General features: G+C 47.4%; 1 protein-coding gene across 3 annotated transcripts in view; it reads right to left on the bottom strand.

The window, feature by feature from the left end:
* The window catches only part of MFSD14B (major facilitator superfamily domain containing 14B), a 33176-nt gene extending 11338 nt beyond the window's left edge, over positions 1-21838 (bottom strand). For all 3 annotated transcript variants that reach the window (XR_005884752.1, XR_005884753.1, XM_040988854.1), the window contains exons 1-5: positions 21527-21838; positions 10746-10841; positions 5490-5552; positions 3801-3928; positions 1207-1321 (exon numbers count right to left, since the gene is read on the bottom strand). Coding sequence is in view for 1 of the 3 variants with exons in the window: in XM_040988854.1 (XP_040844788.1) it covers positions 1207-1321; positions 3801-3928; positions 5490-5552; positions 10746-10841; positions 21527-21637 (513 nt within the window). In the remaining 2 variants the exon portion in view is untranslated. The remainder of the gene's footprint in view (positions 1-1206; positions 1322-3800; positions 3929-5489; positions 5553-10745; positions 10842-21526) is intronic.
* Positions 21839-23122: the final 1284 nt, after the last annotated feature.

The raw sequence follows: 23122 nt of genomic DNA, 5'->3' as shown, positions 1-23122 counted from the left end.
TGGGAAAACACGTCGTCTCTGAGGATCTCCTGCAGGGGCACACAGCAGCTCCGCCCGGCTTCAACAAGAAGACAAAAGCCAAGTGCGGCACACAAATTTGAAGCATAAAAGGAAAGTGATTCTGTTACAGATTTTATTCACGAGCAATTCACTGGAGAGCTACAGGAATCAAACACAAGGCTCTAACTAGAAATAATGGTGAAGACATTCTCCACAGATAAAACACTCACTCGTGTCTTGGTTAACTGGGAATGAAGACATGGACACAGATCATAAATGTCCGGCTGATGGTAAAATCCACAAATTACTCAAGGATGGTGCCTGCTTTCACTTTTAATAAACAAACTGCACTGTTCCACCATTTTATCTTTTGATGACTATTTCATTAGCAATAACAGGAAGGCAAAAAGCTCAGCTAGTCTTAGAGGAAAAAAAGAAACTAGTAAAAACATTTCAGAAAGTAGGTAAAGTCTTCTGACCAACGACTGGATTTCCATCGCCCTGTCACGTGTGGCAGAGATCACAAGCTGGAGGATGGCACCTGTGGCCTAAAGCTACACCGGGCTTTCCACACTGCACTCCTGCAAGTGTGCAAGGGCCACATTTTAAGAATGCAACCTGAATATGCAGCTTAACGGACTTCTCCAAATCAGAATGAGACTGAATGTCAAGAATGTACCCATAAGTTGTATGTGTGTGTGCATTTAAGATCACTTGAAAGGCAAAAATTACAGACAGGCGTGGGGAGGAGAGAGAGAGAGAGAGAGAGACTTAAGTGTTCTTTATTTGCTCTGAATTCCCTTTTCTATAATTTAGTATTGACCACTTATTTTTAAATCTCTTGCCAGTGAATTTTTAAAATACAATTATGGTTCTTGTTGGGGCCGGTGCTATGGTATCACTCTAAAGGCGCTGCCTGCAATGCTGACATCACATAAAGGTGTCAGCTCAATCAAGCTGCTCCACTTCCAACCCAGATCCCTGCCAACTTCTGATAGCAGCAGGTGATAGCCCAAGTCACTGGGTTCCTGCACCCCAACACTGTAGACCCAAAGAAGCTCCTGGCTCCTGGTTTTGGATCAGCTCGGCTCTGACCACTGTGGCCACCTGGGGAGTGAATTAGCAGTAGGAAGATCCCCTCTGTCTCTCTGTAACTCTGCTTTTCAAATGAATAAAAAAAAAAAAAGATCTGGCCCATGACCTTACCCAACCATAAGCAGGGCTTCTCTCGTGTTCCTGGGTAATGTCAGCGACGTATGCGAATATCACAGAGAAGGTGACTGAGAAGACGCCAGACACAGAAATCATTGCAAAATACCACCTGTGAAAAGATCACCGTATTCCTGAGAAGCACTGTACATGTACACTTTTATAACCAGAGCCAGATATCACACAAACTTTAACCCATAAATATATGTATGTGTACTTAAAAGTAGAAAAATAAAATTAAAATTAAAATGGCAATAAGTAGAATCATACTGATCATGTCATTGTCAGAAGAGAGCCAGGACACACATTCTAAAACCCTCCCCCAAAAACAAGACAAGAAAAAAAGGGGAAGCTGAGCCTCTTTCTTATCCTCAGATCCAAGGTGACAAGAAAGAGGAACACTGGTGGTGCTAAGGGCAATGGCCACATCCAGTCTGTTCACTGCATGAGCTGGGCTTAGTGAGTGCCCACGAACAAGACCATTGAGGAGACGGTCAGAGAAACACAGCGGTGACTGCGGTCAAGGGGCCATCTGTGAAGCAGGTGTTTCTGATGTCTATACGCTTTCCAAGCACTGTGTGAAGTGACACTACTGTGCGAGCTGTGCCATTTACAGCATGGTGGACCGAATGGCGAAGCCTGCAAGGCCCAGACACTCCATGCCCATTCGGCACTGCTGCCCCACACACTCCACGAGAGCCCAGGAAAGCAGCCTCAGGTTTAAGGACTGGAGACAAACAATCCTCTGGAAAGACACAGTGGAAGAAAACGAAGAATTCAGTGCAGGCTGAATTTAAGGGAGTCAACAAAATGAAAGCTTTTTCAGTATCATAGGTTTAACTGAGAAAGACATATACAACAAATGAGCTTCCAGAATCGATACAAGAGCAAAAACATTAACAAATATTAACAAATATTAGTAATTCTGAGCAAAATTCTATTGTATGTTCACACTGATAATATATATAATAAATAAACAGTTATTTTGGATCACTAACAGAATAATTCTTTAAACTCATAGTGTACAAAGAAAACAAGATTCAAGTTTCTTTTTAAATTATAATGTGAAAGGGCTGGGTGATGTGTTAGCTCATCACCCTTATTCTTTGATTTTTCTCTAAAAAAATTATGTTACAATTCTGAAAATGATACACACACACTTATTAAAAATTGCTTTTGATGTTGTTGCCACAGTTGTCAAGAACATACACCTATGAGGACCTGCAACAGGGCAGGGAGGGTAGAGGCATGGGTGGAGGGCAAAGGACACTGGTGGGACAAATACTTCCAATTTTCCCTTTCTTCCCTTTTCTCCTGTATGTGGAGCAGTGGGCAGGGAGAGAGGAAAAGGTGCACATGGGAACTGGACTGGGGGCACGCTAGGCCTGGCTGGGCTGCAATATATGTCAGCTGTACTTGAACTGGGTTGTGGGGGGCAGGTCCAGTCAAGGCCACTGCATCCGCTGGCATGTGCAAAGGCCAGGATGAGTGCTAACTGGTTGGGTTTTGCCACAGCATCTATGCCCTGACAGGGAGCTAGTCGTGTCATACTGGAGTGCAGTAGTCCCCGGAAAGTGCAGGATCTGGGACAGGGACTGGGCCTAGTGAGGAAGTTGTGGGCACTCCTCTACTGGCCTGCAGCTTCCTGCTGGTGTGCATGAGAACCAAGGCCTTGAATGGGCCAGGCTGAACAAGGCAGCAGCACCCACTGGCCTACGTGTGGACTGGTTCATGTGCTGTGGTGGCCTGAGCTAAGCTACAACACCCACAGAGAGTCCAACTGGGATACAGCAGGGGCCTGACTACTTGCAGCACATACTGGCACATGCAGGAACCCGGGCTAGGGCGGGACCTGGTAGGGGTCATTGGAGGTCACCCCACGTAGGCTGCAGTTCCCATTATTGTACACAGGGCCAGGTCTGTGGCTTGCAGTATCTTTCGGTCTGCATGGGATGTGGGACCACGGACAGAGAACTGAGCAAGCAACTCATGGCGTGCACTGGTTGATGCTGTGACGGTTTATCTGGATTCTATACTGAGTGGCACATGCATGAGTCAGGTCTGACATCACCCAGGTGAGGTTTCTTGGGGGACTCCCCAACTGGACCACTACAGGGAGCATCACAGGATTCGTGGTCCGACCTTGGAGTGCCCGTGTTGGGACTGGGCCTCCTCAACTGCTGGTGTCTAGGAACTACCAAAGCCACAAGCGATACCCTCGGCACATTCTTTTCTGCATTGGGACTTCTAAGATGTTTCAGATTTTCTTTTCTTCTTCCAAACTCTGGACTATTTGCATGTATACATACAATAAGACAGCTTAGGGAGAGGACAGAAACCTAAAAGTGGAATTCATGTATGTTTCACACATATCTCACACATGAACTGAGGTGACTTCACATAATGTTTCAGTAATTGTGGTATGTGAAAAATTTGTGTGTGATGAACTATGTCTATCAGGACTTGTTGCCATCATGCTAACACCTGAAACGCTGTCCCGTGGGGCAGTTGGGATTTAGCTGGGGACGACGAGCAGGCGTTGTGGTGCATAACGCACACAGGCAGCAGGGTAAGGGGCTTGGGGCACTCACCATGGGCTGATCCTCATCAGTGGGATCGGGAAGCAGGTGAAGAAGACTGTGCCCAGGAGGAAGGGCTTCCGCCCCCACACGTCAGACAGAGCTCCGATGAGCGGGGCGCTCAGAAACGAGAGCAGGCCCTGCAGAGGCACACAGATGCAAAGCATCAGTTCAGACTTTATCCTCGAAGTTACTGTACACTGTATCTACCAAATACACTATCTCCAAGATTAATTTCATTGGTCCCCAAACAGAATAATATACCAGAGCACTTCAAAATGTTCACAGCCAAGAAGATGATTTCGTCTCTTCCAATCTAACTGTCGTCCAAATAAAAAGTAACTCTTCAAAAATGAAACTAAAAGAAGACTCTCTTTGCACCACAATAAACTTAGATTTCAATTTTCTTGTGAACTTAAAAAAGGTTTCTTTTAGTTGAGAGTCAGAATTAGAGACAGAGAGACACACCCAGAGAGAGAGATGGTTCAGTTCCCAAGGGGTCACAAAGGCCAGGACTGGGGCAGGAGGAAGCCAACAGCCAGGAGCTTTTCCCAGGTCTCCCACATGGGTGGCCCGGGCCCAAGTACCTGGGCCACTGTCTGCTACTTTTTCAGGCTGGTGGCAGGGAGATGGATCAGAAGTGGAAAGGCTGGGTGAGGGATCGGCACTGTAAGGGATGCTGGCATCCCAGGAGGTGGCTTTCCCACCAGGACAACATCAGTCTTGCAGTACTGACTCTGGCAGAACCACAAAATGCGTTTAATTAGCTTCTCCAACCAAACACAAGCAATGTAGACTCACTCTCCAAGAACTCACCTAAGGGTAAGCTTAAATACGATAGCTGTATCAATTTCTCCTTTTCCTTTTTATCTCCACTGCTTAGATGCTCCAACAACCCAACACCAGATTGCCAATGACACTCCTCGTCCTCTTAATGAGCATTAGCAACTTATTTCAACCTTTAATTAAACTGCCCTGTTTTATATATGCTATGAACATCAGTACCCCCAAATCCTTCCTGAAAACAAGCCAAGAATAAACAATATTTAGTTAGGTTATGAATGCAACAAATTCCTGTGGGTGAACTGATGAAATGGTAAGTGCAGGCTGTGAGGAGGCTGCCAGCACAATGATACAGACCGACATCACAGAGGCTGGAAGGCAAACTACACTCCATCCAACTCCCGAGTTTTATCAGAAGGGGAGAGTGGAACACACTGATATATTTTAACCTCTTTTTCACAGGCTTTTCTGATGACACACCAAAACTGCAGTAAGAGTAATGAGATCATGTGACAGAACTCAGAAAGTCACGGCCTGAACATCAGCTCGGCCAAAAAGATGGACTATCCAAGGAAGGCTGTTTTCTTCTGCAGTTTCAAAGTCAGTCTAAAAGAGAAGGTTGTAACTTTGATCTGTTGGTAGTTGAGAAGCCCAAGATTCATTTAAGAATTAAAACTGATATAAACTAATACACACTAATGAATATTAGAGAGCCATATAAAATATCCATACAACTTTTATCTTATTATGTCTACGTATGTGCTATATTTATTATGGCTTTGATATTCTAGAAAAAATTCAGATTTCAGTTTCCAGAACAAAAGAAAATTCTTTCTGTGTGTCCCACCTACAGTCCCAGAGTTAAACTCCTGAGCATCCCGGCTGTGGTTGACCGTGAACCACAGACAGGTTTCTTACCTTTACACCTTGAATGAGACCATTCATGAGAAATGTGTGCTGAGGAAATGTTTCATGCAAAACCTAAAACAAAACAAACATATCAAGTTCAAATGCAAATTAAGGGGAGTGATTCCTGTCTCGTACGGATAGCAAGCAACCTAAAAAAGACTAATTGCAATGAAAAATTCTAAAATATCCATGAAAAAATGTTTTGAGAACATGAAAAAATTAAAAGAACGATTGAAGTAAAATCTAACAAAGCTAGGACCGTCCAGCAGGCACTCCTCACAGGCGCATATAAACTCAGGGACGGTTTCATAACCATTAGGTAGCCTTACGTTTGTGTTACAGCAATTCCAGACTAGCAGCACTTCCAACTGTCTAGTAACATATAAAAGCTAAAATCAATTCTGAATAGCTCATCCACCCAGGTGCTGAATCCAACATGCATATAATTTTTCAAATATAATGCTCACCATATAGATGCAAAAGGAAATGAAACATCCCAAGGAGGAAGCAAACATAAGTCAAAATGAGATAACAAAACACACAGGAGCACACTTGCCACAACTTCGTGTTTTGGAATGACCCAGCCCAGATCTTAAAATAAGTACGTTTACTATGCTTCAACTTTCAGAAAACATCTGAAACGCTTCACTACAAACTGAGCAAAGGACCTTGCAAATTTAAGAAAACAAAAAAGATTGCAGAGTAGAAAAAAGTACCAATTTAGAAACAACACTTTAAAAAATATATATTTATTTCATTTTCATTAAAAAGGCAGATTTACAGAGAGAGGGAGATATAAAGATCTTCCATACGCTGGTTCTCTCCCCAAGTGCTGCGATGGCCAGAACTGAGCCAATCTGCAGCCAGGAGCCCAGAGCTGCTTTCAAGTCTCCCGGACTGCTGCAGGCTCCCACGGTTACGGGCCATCCTTGACTGCTTTCCCAGGCCACAAGCAGGGAGCTGGTTGGGAAATGGGATCCTGATGCATGCAAGGTGAAGATCTTAGCCACTGAGCCATCATGTCAGGTCAAAAACTAGACACTTTTAACACTCCATCAAACTAGGCTGGACAGAGGAGCACACAATACATGATACCTGAGGATGGGCAATGTATAATGAACAGAAACTTACTAGCTCACAGCTCGGAGGCTGGGATGTCCTAGGCCAAGACACCACGACCGTCTCATTGCTAAAGAGGAAAAGCAAGTGCGAGCAGGAAGCGGCTAAACGCACCCTTCTACTTCAGCATCAACCTGTCCATGTTGTAAGGTGCTCGACCCTAGCCACCTCTGCAGGCCTTCCCTCTGAATACTGTTAGAACGGGAAGGAAATGTCAACACTAGTTTTGAAGAAGACAGACATCCAACTCAGAGCCGAGGACCAAAGAAGCTATCCAGAATGTCTCAGGGCAAGAGAAACAGATTTAATGAGAAAGTCTAATCCAAGCACAAGTCAACTATTCCACAAGTGAAATGAAGCAGAGAAGGTATTTTCACAGCCATCGGCTGCAAACGTACCAGAAGCAATGAAAGATATCAAAGCAGAGATTAAAATAGCCTAACAAATCTTAAGCAGTATAAAAAGAAATCCACACTTACAGCCAAGCTAAAACAAAAAGACAGGGATCACAGGCCACTACAGCTACACTGACTTGGGGACTACTTCAACATGGACACGTGTGAAGTTGAATATGTTTTCCCTGCTATTGTGTACAGACCACTTTCCTGCTAAACTGTGGTCTTAACTTTTAATTAGTTGAAGGTTTTTTTTTAAGTGAACCCAGTAAGCCTCTGACTTCAACGTAAACTAAAAACGTTATCTCAAAATGACGTTCTCAGAACTATCGAAACCACTTGAGCAGAACTCTCAGAAAATGGCCCACACTGGGGACCCGGGCTGGCATCGGGCAACGGTTCCCCGCCCCCTGGCTGATGTGGCCGTTAGGGGGCTGGGCGTTCTACTCTATCTCCCTCTCCCCACACAGGAAGAAAAAGAAAACGGGGAAACAATGGTCTCACCCTTCCTACCCTGATCAACTGTGTAAACATCATCAAAATAAAATTAAAAAATTAAATAAAGAAAAAGCTATGCATGGAATTAAAAAATTCTACACACACACACACACACACACACACACACACACACACACAAAGAAACTGCAGAAAACCAAAGGCAGATTGTTAAAAACAGCCACAGGAATAATAGGAATACAGATTGTCTTAAATTAGCAGCAGCTAAACTACTAAACAGCTTTTTCACAACAGTGGAATCCAGACAAGAAACGTGTTATCATAAAAAGAGAAAAATTATTAATCTAAAATTGTATACACAGCTAAAACGTATTGAAGAACTTAAAGCAAACCTACATTTTTGATGAAGTAAAAGCTGCAAGTAACTTTACAGACTTTAAGGAAGTGAAATATAAAAGATGTATGTCTAGTAAAAGGAAAATCATCCAAATGGAATGTCAGAGTGACAGAATGAAATGAAGAGAAATAAAGAAAACGGCAAACACTTGGCGAATGAACCCTGATGTTGCCACAACCCCCTCCCCCCCCAGTGTATCATGTGGGTTTTACTGTTGGCTTGCATGTGAGCTGGGTTGAGGAAAAGCCAGGCTGGGCTAAGCGACTGTACCCACTGGGGCATGCGTGAGCCAGAGTAAGTGCAGGCTGCTTGGGCTCTGCCGCAGAATCAGCTGGCAAGTGCTGGGAATGTCAAGCCAGACTCCAGAACCACCTAGAAGTGCAAGATGTGGGGCTGGTAGGGAAATTGTGAGCACCTCTCTGGTGGGCTATAGCTCCTACTGGTGAGCCTGAGAGCCAGGAATGGGGGAGGGCCTGGCTGGACAGACACTGGCAGCCCCTGGCATAAGTATGGGTTGGATGGTGGGGTTGGTCAGGCTGAGCTAGACTCCAACACCCATTGACGTGTATGAGAGCCAGATGGGATGCCGGACAGACCCAACCAGTCTGCTGCACATACCAGCATGTGAAGAATCGGGGCTGAGGGCAGGCACGGTGAGGGTTACCGAGGGTTGCTCCGACTAGGCTGCAGTTCCTACTGGTGTGCATGAGGGCCACACGTGTGAGGGGCAGGGTCGAGCTGGACCACAGCATCCACTGGTTTGCATATGAGATGGGGCTGGGGAAAGAACTGAACTAGCATCTACAGCCACCATTGTGTGTGTAGGCTGATACAGGGAATGGACTGAGCCCAACACTCACTGGCTGCGCACACAGGAGTCAGGTCTAGAGTCACCTCTCGTGAAGTTTCTTGGGCATCTCAGAACTATGAAAACCACTTAAGCAGTACTCTCGGAGCATTCTCCACCTTGGGAACCTGGGGATGACATGGGGTGGCTATCCCCCATTCCTGGGCACTGATGGCAATTGGGCTGCTGGGAGTGTCCCCTCCCCTTCTCTTCCCACTTTCCCCAGATACAGGCAGAAAAAAGACTGGGAACAGTTACCTCAACCGCTTTCCCCATCCCTTGTCCCTCTCCACTCTAATCAGTGGTCCACACGGGCATGCATCCTTTGCAACTATGTAAACATTATCAAAAATAAAATAAATGTATTTTTCAAAAATGCAGGAACGGGGCTGCCATTGTGACATAATGCTTAAAGCTGCTGCATGTGGTGCCAGCACCGCGTACGGCACAGGCTCAAGTCCCAGCTGTTTCACTCCAAATCCAGCTCTCTGCTAATGGCCTGATAAAAGCAGTGAAAAATGATGCCCATGTCTGGGCTTCTGCCACTCACATGGGAGTTCCGGATAAACTCCTGGCTCCTGGCTTTGGTCTGACTCAACCCTGGCCATGGCGGCAACCTAGAGAGTGAACCAGCAGATGGAAAAACTCTCTTGCAAATAAGTAAATATACTTTTAAAAACATGTCAAGAATTAGAATTAAACAAGGGCAACTCCAACATAAAGTGAACTGCAGCTGTGAAAACATAAACCAACTTTTGTTCCTTTCTTATTAAAGACCAGCATTATCACCTCTTTGTCTAGGCAGAGAATGCCGGAGGGAATATGTCAGACCAAAATTCTGTCATGAACCAGAAGGGAAGAGCGGATCAGTTCTGACAACTAAAACACCCAAGGGCTACTGTGCTGTGGCATGAAAGGTGGGTGAGGACCCGAGCAGCAGAGACCCCTTCAGCACAAGTAATGACACCAAGGGGCCCAGGGAGACAATGGGTTCAAGTGCTAACTCAGTGCCTCTCCCATGTACCACAGATCACGGTGAGCAACCCCGCACTCTCTCCTAAATGGTGACTTCAACCAAGTGAACTTCCGATGCGCATTCTCTTCTAAGGAGTAATCAAGAACACGGTTTTCACATGTTTTGGATATTGAGTAAAACTTTCTGTGTCCATTCCAGTATTTCGTGCATTTTTATATTAGGTTGTCTCCATTTGCCTTTATATAGTCTGGATATAGATTCTTTATCAAGATCTATATATTGATCTCAATCTTGCGGTGTGGCCCACCTTTTCACACTGAACAAGTTCTTCATTCTGAGGGGAGATGAGAAGAGGTTGGTCAGTGAGCACAAAGTGCCTATGGCCCGGGAGACCAATGGAGGCTGGTCCCCGTGCTTGGGCCTCTATGTCCGTGTGGGAGACCTGGAAGAAGCTCCAGGGTTTTGGCTTCGGACTGGCCCAACTCTGGCCATTACAGTCATGTGGGGAGTGAACCAGCAGAGGGAAGATCTTCTCTTTCTCTGTCATTCTGCCTTTCCAATAAAAATAATCTTTAAAAAGCAAAACAAAAAATTACATGGCAACTGATTTTGAAAAATTCGATTTAGTTGCTTTTTCCCCAATTTTCTTCCTGTATGCTTAGCACATTATTATTATTTATTTAAAAGATGAGAGGATTAGAGACAGACAAATTAAAATGGAGAGGGTGGGGGTGGGGAGAAGGAGACAGAAAAGAAACTCAGTATCACATGCCAAGAAATGGCTACAGATAAGTGAACTGAAACAGAAACTTGGACATTTTGATAATTATTACTGTCATTTCGTAAGACAGTTCCAATCTCCTATTTGCTATGTCCTTAAGTCAAAGCTCACTAATATTACATAAAGAAGTTAATGAATTTCAACTGTTTGGCAACTAGCTCCTAAACAGGCTTAGAGATTTCCCTATATATGAAAAGACAGCTTAAAAAAATTAGTGAAAAATAGAACTAACGGGTAATTTAACCTGAGGACTTCTCTGAATCTCACACAAGGATCAAGTTCAGCAATACTTACAGTCAACATTGGAGTTGTCAGCAGGCCCCAGGCGAAGAATTCAAGGAAGATGACAACTGCAGCGTGATAGACACTGGGCCGGCCAACGCCTGGTAACTGAAACAGAACAGCAAAGAGATAGAAATCTATTATCTTAAAATACCATAAAAACATGGTAAACAAACCTGAACCCGCCAATATTATGTAAGATAAAACTTCACAGGCCCTAACATGATAAACTGTCTACATGTTCTGTCCCCCTTCACCCCCTCAAATCACTAGCACTTTGAAGAAAACCAAACACTGCCTCTTTAAGAGATCCTCATTCCAGGACCTGAAGGTCCCTCAGGGCCTAGTTCCTCAGCAACTTAACATCCTCAGGTCAGTACCCTAAGGAGACAGCCTCAGGGTGGCACAGGTGTTTACATCTCCAGAGGAAAGCCTTAAAGGCCTTACAAACATCACTTAAAGGCCTTAAAGGCCTAGATCAAATCCACAAGCACCTGCCAGCAACTAAAGATGCCAAAATTCACCTTGTTTTAGCATTGTACCTAACTGGTTAGTTCACTAACACCTGTGACTTCTGAAGATGAAATCTAAAATGACTTTTGAGTGGGTGATGTGGCACAATGGGTTAAACTTATTACTGGGGACGCCTGCGTTCCATGCCAGAGTACCTGGCTCAAGTCCTGGCTCCCCTCCTTCCAATCCAGCTCCTGGCTAACACACATCTGGGAGGTAGTCAGGACGGTGCAAGCAGGCAGACAGGGACTTCCAGCTCCAAAGCTGAGGGCTCCTCGCTCTGGCCTGACCCAGCTGCTGCAGGCCTCTGGAGAACAAATCTTAACATGCAGGGTCTCGGTTTCTCTGCCTTCCCAAGAAATAAGCAAACATTTTCAAAAGCGGTAAAATTACTTTTAATGTTCTTTGTTTTGTTGTATGGTTTCCTGAAGTCAACGTGGCATAACTTTGTAAAATCAACCCTCCAACCATGCGTGGGGGATCCAGACTCTCATCAGGAGGAAAGAGACAAATTCAGACTATAGAGCGTACACAAGACCATTGCCTGGTCGGTCAAATAATGATTAGAGAGAGAGAGACCAGAGCCATGACAATCAAATGAGTGCTTTGAAAGGCCAAATTATAGGGAGACTCAGAGGGCTCTCGTTCACTGACTCACTCCCCAGTTGGCTGTGACATTCAAGACCAGCACGGCAGGAATCCCAAACGCACTAGCAGGGCTGGACTGCAAGTGGAGCAGCCGGGACCCAAACTGGCACTCAACTGGGAGACTGGTGCTGCAGGTGGCAGCGTAAATCGCACAGTAGCACTGAGTCCATGATTGTTTTTCTACGTTATAAATTCTGCTGAGACTTAGCAAAGCACATTTGTTCACGTATTGTCTACGGCTGCCTTCTGCTCCACAGCAGAGATCAGCACCTGCAACAGAAATATATGGCTGAAAAATCTAACATACTTTCTATGGGATGTTTTTCTCTCTCTCTCTCTCTCTCTCTCTCACAAACACACACACACACACACACACACACACACACACACACACACACACACACACAAGCTCCTGACTATGAAAAAAATATGAATACATGGAATGCAAAGCAGAGTTTAGAAATACCCTAACAGGGCAGGTGGCTATCTGGGACGCTGCTGGCCACTTCGGGACTTGGCTCAGGAAAGGCAGGTGTTTCCTTGCCTCCATCACTGACACACATCGTCCTGCATCTGACACAACGCCTCTCAAAGCAGGAGCTCGAGGTGGACTGAGCTAACCACTATTTCTGGACTTTAGATTAGATGCAACAATTAGTCCTATTATTATCCAATACCTTCTTTTGATTTATTTTATTTTTATTGCAAAGAAGATATACAGAGAGGAGAGACAGAAAGGAAAATCCTCTGTCCGATGATTCACTCCCCAAGCGGCTGCCAACAGCTGGAGCTGAACCAATCCAAAGCTAGGAGCCAGGAACCTCTTCCAGGTCTCCCACGTGGGTATAGGGTCTCAAGTCCTTGGGTTAGGGTTAGGGGAGCTGGATGGGACGTGGGGCTGCTGGGATTAGAACCAGTGCCCACGTGGGATCCTGGTGTGTGCATGGCGAGGACTTCAGCCAGTAGGCTACTGGGCCCTATTTTTTTTTTTAAGATTTATTTTTATTATGTTTTTTTTTTTTATTGGAAAGGCAGATATACAGAGAGGAGAGACAGAGAGGAAGATCTTCCGTCCGATGATTCACTCCCCAAGTGAGCGTAACGGGCCGATACTATGCCGATCCGAAGCCAGGAGCCTCTTTCGGGTCTCCCACGCGGGTGCAGGGTCCCAAAGCTTTGGGCTGTCCTTGACTGCTTTCCTGGGCCACAGGCAGGGAGCTGGAAGGGAAGCGGGGCTGCCGGGATTAGAACCGGCACCCATATGGGATCCTGGGCGCGCAAGGCGAGGACTTAACCACTTGCGCCACCGCTCCGAGCCCCATACAGGGCCCTATTATCCAATACTTTTACAAGGATTCTTCACAGTGCTAATGTCAAAACGGAAATACTTAAATTTGATTTTATGAGTAATTAAAAAAACAAAATTATATACATCTGTGTAAAGTGTTGGTGTTATTGTGTTTTTAACTGGGAAAATTATTTTAAAGTATGCTGGTATTCTATGGTTAGAGAATATTGCCACAAGATAAATAATCCCTCATCCCGGCACTAATACTGAAGTCATATATAAGAAAATTATTTCATTATGACCAGTCAGTATTTTAATAATTGACACATTTCCTGTTTAGGGCACATATTGCTTATATCTGCCTGATTAATTAAATGTTCCATCAACATTAAGTTTTGGGGGGCTGCTATTGCATATGGGCACCAGTTCAAGTCTTGGCTGCTCCACTTCCATTCCAGCATCCTGCTAATGGACTGGGAAAACAACAGAGAATGGCCCAGGCCTGGCGTCCCTACACGCACGTGGGAAACCTGGAAGAAGCTCCTGGCTCCCAGCTTCAGATCAACCAGCTCTGACAGTTGCGGCTACTGGCAGACTGAACCAGCAGAAGGAAGATCTTTCACTCTTTCAGGCAAAAATACAGAAACATTTTTAGGAGTTTTTAAAATGTAACCTATTAAAGTTTACCTATTTGAAAGGCAAGGTGACAGAAATAAAAAAAGAAAACAGAGAGAGAGAGAGAAAGCAAGCTATCTCTGATCTGCGGGCCCACTCCCCACATGCCTGCCACAATGGGGAGGGGCCAGGCCAGGGCTGCAGGTGCCAAGAGGGGCTTTTGCCCTATATCTGTTATGCTAAAGCAGCAAAAATACTAAACTGCAAGGAATTCATTCATTTCACACATATCTGTTGAACTCCACCATCTGTCAGGTAGAAGTAGGGGACAATGGAGAGTTCTCATTTTATGGAATGTAAAATTATAAGTGGGAATGTAAGGCAAGAACATAGGTTAACAATGGTCTATTAAGGGACCACGAGGGCCTGGTGCAGTGGCCTAGTGGCTAAAGTCCTTGCCTTGAACGCGCCAGGATCCCATGTGGGCGCTGGTTCTAATCCGGGAAGCCCTGCTTCCCATCCAGTTGCCTGCTTATGGCCTGGGAAAGCAGTCGAGGACTGCCCTAGGCCTTGAGACTCTGCACCCATGTGGGAGATCCGGAAGAAGCTCCTGGCTCCTAATCAGCTCAACTCCAGCTGTTGTGGGTACTGGGAGTGAATCATCAAACAGAAGATCTTCCTCTCTGTCTCTCCTCTGTATATCTGACTTTCCAATAAAAATAAAATAAATCTTTTTTTAAAAGGGAGGGGAATGGAGAAACCCCAATGCCTATTAAACTGTGTCATAAAAAGAAGAATTTTTAAAAAAGAGAGAGAGAGACCATGAACAAGGCCTGGGCAGAAACTGCCCCATTTGCATCAGCAACAGTGCCAATAAACACGTGAGGTAGGCCCTAGCCAAACCAAGAGTCTATACACTACCATTGATCCTCCATATAAAGGCAGGACCACTGTTACCTGTAACCATTACGATTCCTGCAGATGACAAACTAAGGCTCGGGGAGTCTCAGTGGCCTGCTCGACTTGGCCAGGGCAGAGAAGCACACCCCTCCAGCGCATGTGCTGTGCTACTGTGCCTCTTTAAAGCAAAGCTGGAACTTCTCACAAAACCCTTAGCACATCAGACATGGCAGGCAGCATGCACCTGTAACTGAGTGACAAGTGACAGGAGTGAAATGCAGCCGGTTCCTCAGCAAAGCCGAGCACGGGCCTTCCTTAGCCGCCTACCCCACTACCACATGAACGAGTCTGGCCTGGCTACCGTGCACCTGCGTAAAAGTGCAGCTGCCACCGCCCCTCAACCTCAAACACGGAGATGAACTAGAAAGCCTGGCTCTTCTCACACACGTCACTTGTTACTTCCCTGGAGGAAGATAAGGCTGAAAGCTGCTTCCATTGGTCCATGTATCACCCCCATAAAACACACAGGACCCAGCAAACACCAACAACAAGACAGAGGCTTCCTTAACCCCAACCCCTGCCTGTCACTGTCCCTTTCCAAGAAAAACAAACAGATCTTTAAAAAGAAAAAGGAGGGGTGGTGGTGACAGCACTGTGGCACATGGAATTAAACTGCTGCTTGCCATGCTAGCATGCCATACCAAAGTACCAATTAAGGTCCTGGCTACTCAGCCTCAGACACAACATCATACTAAATGTCCCTTTGAAGCGACGGAAGATTGTTCAATACACGGCCCCCGCCACCTGTGTGGGCTCAGATGAAGCTTCTGGCTCCTGGTTTCAGCCTGGTGCAGGTTTGGCTACTGCAGCCTTTTGTGGAGCAAACCAGCAGAGGAAAGATACTGCCGTCTCTTTCTCTGTTACTCTGCCTTCCAAAGACACATTAAAAAACCAAACCAAACCACAGCCTGCCACTTCCCCCGAAATGTAGAACGCAGGTGTTCTTCCGCCTTGCCTAGTCTGGTTCCTCATCACGAGTGGCCAAAGCGAAACGAATGTCAACACAACGATTGGTTGCTTTCCCGAGGTGAGGGGTGCTGGCGTGTTCTCAGTCACACATACATAATGTTACAGCAGCTACAGTAGAAAATCTAGTCAAGCTACACCTTTCTATGAAGAAAATCTTAAAGATGAGTAAGTGTACTAACCACACCTAAAACCAAGGAAATGCCCTTCCTATGCTGTGATTTCCTGATGTACAGGCCTTGACACAGATGTCACATTTTAAAAAGCACCAGTCTTGGGCTGAAGCAGTCTCAGGCGTCCTAGAGGAATCAGGGTGGAGCTACAATTAAGGCAATGCGGAAAGCAACAGCAGGAGCTCCCTGCATGCTCAAGGAAGCCAGCTACCAGGAAGGCCTTACAAGGTACAGACGGGTTCAGAATTTTTTTTGTAATATTTTTTATATATAACAAAAACAACAGAGATGGGACCAAAGTATTAACATAGAAGTTTCGGATAAATTCAAAGAGCTCCATCGCGGGTTCATGTGGACCAGGTCAAAGCGGGGAGCTGGAAATTCAATGCAGGTCTCCCCATGGGAGGCAGGGATGCAAATGTCGACAAAGGCAACCACCTGCTCCCAGGACACACACTGGGCCTGCACTGGGAGCCGGACCTGGAACCTCATCCCAGTCTCTCTGCTATGGGATTTGAGTGCACCAACCAGGCCCTAAGAGACATGTGATTAGAATATTTTAAAAATAATCTTATGCACAAGATAAAGCTCGTGATGGGGAATTTTTCACTTGGGTGCCATGGCAGTGTTCACAAAGCGTCAGATTCTGGACCGTATCAATGACCAAGGATCAATGACATATCAGGGGGACACAGTAGCAGGAATGCCGGCATTCCCAAGTGGCTATCTTTAGAGGTTCTGTCTCCTCCCTACCAGCCATGCCTCTCTTCTCCACTCTCCACTGACGATACAACTTGTCATTCTATACCTCCAAAGGCTCTCTGTGGTTCCTGGCGGAGGACACATGTACATACCATGAGTCAACACGGCCAATGGAAACCACTCCTAGGAGCTCATCCACTTATTCTGACTCCCCTAGAATAGCACTGTGCTTATTCTTCTACTGTCTCGGGCCCTAAAATCCTACCTGCTATCAGCTAGTACCTTAACACCTACTGGATCAAAATCATCCTTTGAGAGTCACAGTGAGTGAATGGGAGAGAGAGAGAGAGAAGAGAATCATGTGCCAGAGATGGCGCAGGTCAATGCCAAGAGTCCAGACATCTATGTGGGTCTCCTCTGTGGATGGCAGGAGCCCAGGCACTTGATCTGGATCAGCTGGTGCCCCTGAGGATGCAGGAACAGGCCCACCAGCTCAGATGATGGATGCTTAGATCTGGGCCAGGCCACAGTCCTCTCCTCCCACTCACAGCAGCTCTACTCCGGTGTGCCTCATCAGCCACACACATCTGAGAACCTTCCTGAAGAACAATCATAGGCACAGCTTCTCACCGACACCACAAGCAAGCTGCTCTACATTTGTGGGTACAAGAAGCAGCACTTCAGCAGACACCACCCGCGACAGTTCCTAATTCTGGGAGTCTGTGCTCTTAACCGCCAGCCTCGCGTGTAGGTGCTCAAACCTCTCCCACCATCAAGAACATCACGGCATGCTCTAAATAGAAAGGGGAAAAAGAACTTTAACAAAGCATTACAGACTCCCAAACACGGCCCAGCGTACCCGCACAGACACCGCACGAGCAATCACAGCTGCACACTCCACAGCTGGACCCAGCGTGGACCTCGGGCTCATGCTCACCACACTGGGAACGCATCCTATCAGCGTCACAAGCGGACAACACTAGGCATCCAGTGCAACTTTCTTGTTTCCATGAAAAGGTTAAAAAATATGTATGTTTTAACATGACCCCTTAGCTACAGCTACGGTTTAGAAACCAGTGACTTAAAGTCTTGACAATACATGAATACCACCTTGTTTGGGTTTGGGGCCAGCGTTGTGGTGTAGCCAGTAAAGCCGCTGCTTGCAGCACATGCATCCGATATGGGCACCAGCCTGCATCCTGGCTTCTTGACTTCCAACCCAGCTTCCTAAGGACTCCCTGGAAGAAGCTTGGCCCTTGCTGTCCCCCATGGGCGCCCCAGATGACGCTCCTGTATCTGACCAGTGTTCGATCTGAGTGTCACTGCTTTGCTTTGACACCATTTCTGGACCGTTTTTCCGGGACACTAGAGTTTTTATGGAGAAGTGACGATGACTCACATGCCATTCATCAAGCAGAGAAGGTGTGCTTCCCAGCCAAGGCCACTACAAACCCCGGGAAAGATCATTGTCACTTCGCCGTCTGCACTCTGCTATTCATTCCTACCCTGTCTGCACTCTCGTGTTGCAGAACCCACCATTCCACCCAGAATCATGCTGTTCTCCTCAATAAACAGTATCAGACCTTTCTGGTCATGTTACTGCATTGCCTTTGCCACTGAATCTTCCTGAATCAACCAAGATTCTCATGTGACTTACCCAGTTTTGCTAGAAACATTTTTAGAAATTAAGAATTTCATATTTTTAGTATTTTGACAAATGGGATATGCCTTCACTGGCCATAGATCATTTCTCATGGTAGCTCTGAAGAAGGGAAGAGCACGGTGTGTGGGTGAATGGAGAGGAACCCCTAAGTGCACAGAGACAGCCGACTTGCTAAAAGGCTGCAGTATCACTTTCGACAATCGTTTTCATGTTATGCAGTTGCCTCACAGAAGGAAGAGACTCCAAGTACTGTCCTTTGTCATGTCCATGCAATTAGTTAGAACTTGTTACACAAGGGTACCTCAAAATGCTTGTATGAAAGCAGAAATAAAAGTAAGCTTATTTCTGGAGAAAAGTTTTCTGAAATCCATGCAGTCTTTTCATAACACACAGCTTCCATGGGCTGCTGTTGTTTTTTAGCAAGCACCTTCATATACTTTCTCGCCACTGCGTGCATTCTGGTCCGTTTCTAACTTGAATCAAGGCAGGCAGAGATCTGAACGACAGAATTCCCTGGGTAATACGCTGCTTGGTAATGACCGCACATCTGACTAATCCTTGTACCTGGAAAATGCAGCAGTTGAGCAAAGGTCATAAATTCTATATTTTATGGTCACATTTACAAAGTAAAGCATCTGCTCTTTGCAAGCATTAAAGAAAACTGTCATTTTTCTATTGTGATTCAGTAAAGGTATTTAGAAACCACATAGATTTGTGCCATTCAATATATTCTGTGAGGAAAGAAAGCTTTTTGTTTTGAATCACTAGCCTCTGACGTGCATTGATTCCATGGGCCTTGGCATGGTTACAGATACCACAGGGTGAGGCTCACAGAACATTTGCAGCATAAGGAATCCAAGTCCTTGGGACCTCACACTCAGGTCAGAGACGTGGAAGAGGCTCCTAGTTCCCAACTCCAGATCAGCTCAGCTCTGGCCAACTGGAGAGTGAATTAGAGGACTGAATATTGTTCTCTCTCTCTTTCTCTCTCTCTCCTTGTCTTGAACTTATCCAGTGTGATACAGGTGATAAAGGCAGAAACCTGGCCTCCAAGCACCCCACCGAATCACTGTGCTAACCGGGCTTGCACCTGACAGTGTTCGTTCCGGAAGCCACAGGGACACAGTGAAGTGACACTAATCAGGGCAACAGGCAACGGCCTCATTTACACACTTGACCTGACCAGGCAGGTGAACCAAACAGAAGTCCGCATGCAACATAACCATCGGGAAGAGAGCCTAGAGGAAGCAAGGCAAGAGCAGTGACCTGCTATTGAGCAACTAGTTCAAGGGTAAAGATCATACCACCCTATACAGGAAGTTTGCAAGTTTCTGTACGTTGTGCTGTGAAAAACCTGAAGCCTGCCTTACTTTTAAAATCTTGTAACATGTTACTTACATTAAAAGTTGCCTATACTGAGCTAAAAAACAAATGGTAAGGCCAGAGTCGCCGAAAGGGGACAGTTAAGGAATGATGAAGCAATGCCCAGGAAACGAGCAAACGAACGAAGCACAGGGGACACCAGCCTGAACCTGTGCTGGGTAAACTGGGCTGGGCTCCGCGCTTGTTGCAGGCCTGGGAAGCAAGAAGGGGGCCAGCACGTAGCAGTTACCGGCTTGGCCACTGGCCAACAATTACTGTCCACAAGGTCCGGAAGACAAGAGACACTGAGAGGTGGTAGGGAGCTGACAATGACAAGTTCAAATCAATCTGAGAGAAATGCGCTGGCCCCTCTCCCCGGAACAAGCCGAGCATCCCACCTGACGGCTCACCCTGGAAAGGAAGCGTCCTCATCGCCTTTCCAAACACAGGGAGCACCTGGGCTGCAACCAAATCTTCATTTTGGCAGATTAGCCGGCAAAGAGCCAGGCCTGCCAGGACCCTGCCACTCAGCACAGCTGTTAGAACTAGGCCTGGGGGGTGGGGGGGACCCGGCGCAATGGCTCCGTTGGCTAATCTCCCCCTTCAAGCGCCGGGATCCCACACAGGCTCCAGTTCATGTCCCGGCAGAGGGAAGAGCTTTCTGTTTGTCCTTCTCTCTGTAGATCTGCCACCCCAATGAAAATAATGGAATCTTTAACTAGGACTGGTGAAGCCTGTGGATGTGTGGCTCAGTGGGCTAAGAAGCCAGCTGAGACGCCAGCCCCCCATTTCAGAAGGCTCACCAGCAGGCCGGGACAAGCTCGCCTTCCGGCTCCCTGCTGATCCGTGTGTCAAGGCAGTGGCTGACAGCCCCAAGTGCACAGGGAGATGGGAGAGGAGCCAGCCCTGCTCCCTCCATCCTCAGTCCCTTAGACCTCACCGTCCTCCTAACCCCCCAAAAAACAGCTTTCACGCCGTGTAAAGCGTACGCAGCCGGAGCCGGCAAACTCCAGCACTTTAAGCTAAAAAGTCTTTGCTGTGCTGCATATACTTTTCATAAAACATCCATTTTTCTTTGACAACTCTGGCATGGTGTCAAATACTCCTTAACTTTCCGAGTCTGAAATCCTAAAATAAAGCAAAGAAATTTAAAAACTTTTGAAGAAATAACAGATTCTCTATGCTTAAGAAAGCAAACAGCACCAGGTAAGACCTGCTGTCGGATCTGGGTCAGTTAAAGCAGAGTTCCCTACCCTGTGTCAGGACTGTTGTCCCTTCCCAGTAATGCTGAAGAGAAGCCCGGCAAACGACCCTGGGGGGACTGCTGCTCCCCTCGGCCAACGCGGGAGGCGCGGTGCCAGCTCCCCAGTCCACTCCTGGGGAGCCGGGGACCCACCCACCCCAATGGGGTTCTAGCGGTTCACAACACGTTATCTAAGCTTGGACAGAAGCAGGTGGGAGAACTCATCAGGAACGAATTTATCTAAATGCCAGTATCTCATCTATAGCAAGCACCTCTTGAAAATAATAACTAAGTTTGTCCACAGTTTGGCCTATCGCTAAGTCAGCAGCAAATGATGACGATGATGATAATAATAATAATCACCAGCAAATAATAATAACAATAATAATAAAATAACCCGCTCATCCAAAGCCCCTGCCAGCTCCGCGCGCCTCCGCCCAAGTGCCCAAAATTCGACCCGCGTTCTTCTCGCTCCCCGTCCCGCTGCCGGGGCTTTCGCAGTTCCCGGGGACTGAAGCCCGGAGCCCGAGAACCGGAGCCCGGAGCCCGGGGATGGGAGCCCGGGGACTGAAGCCCGGAGCCCGGGGATGGGAGCCCGGAGCCCGGGGACCGCAGTCCGCGCTCACCCACCGCCCGGCTCCCGGACCCGCGCGCCCTTACCAAGCCTGCGCCCGCGGCCTGCGCTCCCGCGCGCTTCTCGGGCATCGCTGCCACCTCCGCTTCGGACACCGTTTTCCGCTCCGGCTCCCGCGGCGGCGGCCCGGGGCTCATGCCGCAGCCATGCCCGAGCCGCCTCGGGACGCTCCGGGACGACGGCCACGCCGCGGGGGCGGCGGCAGCGGCGGAGGCGCCCTGGGCTTCATGGGCTCCGCGGCCCCCGGCGGCCTGCGGGCAGGGTGGCGGCGCCAGCGGCCACGCCGAGCGCGCCGAGGGACGCGGGGACCGAGGGCACCTCCCCGCCAGCGGCCAGCAGGCGGTCAGCAGGCCCAGGCCGGCCGGCTCCCCTCAGCCCACAGGCCAGCGCTCCGGCAGCCCGGCCCCGCGCGCCCCCCGCCGGCGGTCCGCCCGCCCCAGGCCCCGCCCACAGCGCGGCGGAAGTGCGTCATCTCTCGGGGCAGCCCTGGGCTGCTTGTTCCGTTTCTGGCCAGGCGCAGGTGGGTTTGAATGACAGCGGCTCTTTGGCGCCAAACCACGCCGAAGGGTTGAGTTATAGTGCCCATGTGTACAGGCTGTGTTAGGAACAATCCTTTGATGTAGGAATATAAGTCGACCTCAATAAAGCCATTTGGTTAAAAAAAGAAAAAAAAGAACTAAGCAGGGCTGTCAGTGCATGCTTCAGGGTCCCAGAGAGACGCTGGTTCGTGTCCCGGCTGCTCCACGTCCCCATCCAGCTCTACTGGGAAATCAGTAGAGAATGATGCAAAACCTTCGGACTCTGCACCCAGGTGGGAAGCCCAGAAGAGGCCCCTGGCTCCTGGCGTCGGATCTGCTCAGCTCCAGGCTGTTGTTGCTATTAGACAAATGAACCAACAGATGGAAGATCTTTCTCTGTCTCTCCTTGTCTCTATAGATCGGCCTTTACAATAAAACTGAATACGTCTTAAAAAGAGAAAAGGAAGTGACTGAGCAAAGAACTCCCTGGTTATGAAGTGGCTGGAACTGATAATGGATGTGCTGATGCGTGAATAAGGACTAACTGAACCGTCTTAACGGTACACACAGGGTGACATTGCCAGAACTAGATATGTAACAGCCATCTCCAAGTCAGTAGGAATGTCCCAAGGGCTGTGTGGACGCCCACCAAAACAGGATCAGTAATGCCACGAGTGGGCACTACCATTCGGGCTGTAAGTGCCCACGTCCTGGCATCTTGCTCTCACCTGCTGACAGTGACAGGTCATCTAACAAGTCCACCTGCAGGTTCCTTGCTCTCCAGCCTCTGGACTTACTCTGACTTGGCATCATGTAGGGACTGGTTCATCACTGGTCTGCCTTGTTTCAGTGTTAACTTGGGTGATATGTGTGATCCACGTATCTTGGTGAAAGGCAATACTGTGCGTAAAACACTCTTTGAATAAAAGCCTTCTGTTATCTTGGCTAGCGCATGACTAATGTGGACAGCCTAGAGGAAGCCTTGGGAACTTCCTAATGAAGAGATCCAACTAGGACATTCTTGGAGTGTCTCTTTAGAACGACAGACTTTCAAGAAGAGGCTGAATGCCCTAGCAGTGAAATAGCTGGTGAAGATGGGCACAG

This window comes from Ochotona curzoniae, unplaced genomic scaffold, assembly GCF_017591425.1.
Source record: "Ochotona curzoniae isolate NIBS_2020 unplaced genomic scaffold, NIBS_Ocur_1.0 contig_50, whole genome shotgun sequence".
NCBI classification, from domain to species: domain Eukaryota; kingdom Metazoa; phylum Chordata; class Mammalia; order Lagomorpha; family Ochotonidae; genus Ochotona; species Ochotona curzoniae.
This window is presented reverse-complemented; position numbering and strand designations above follow the sequence as displayed.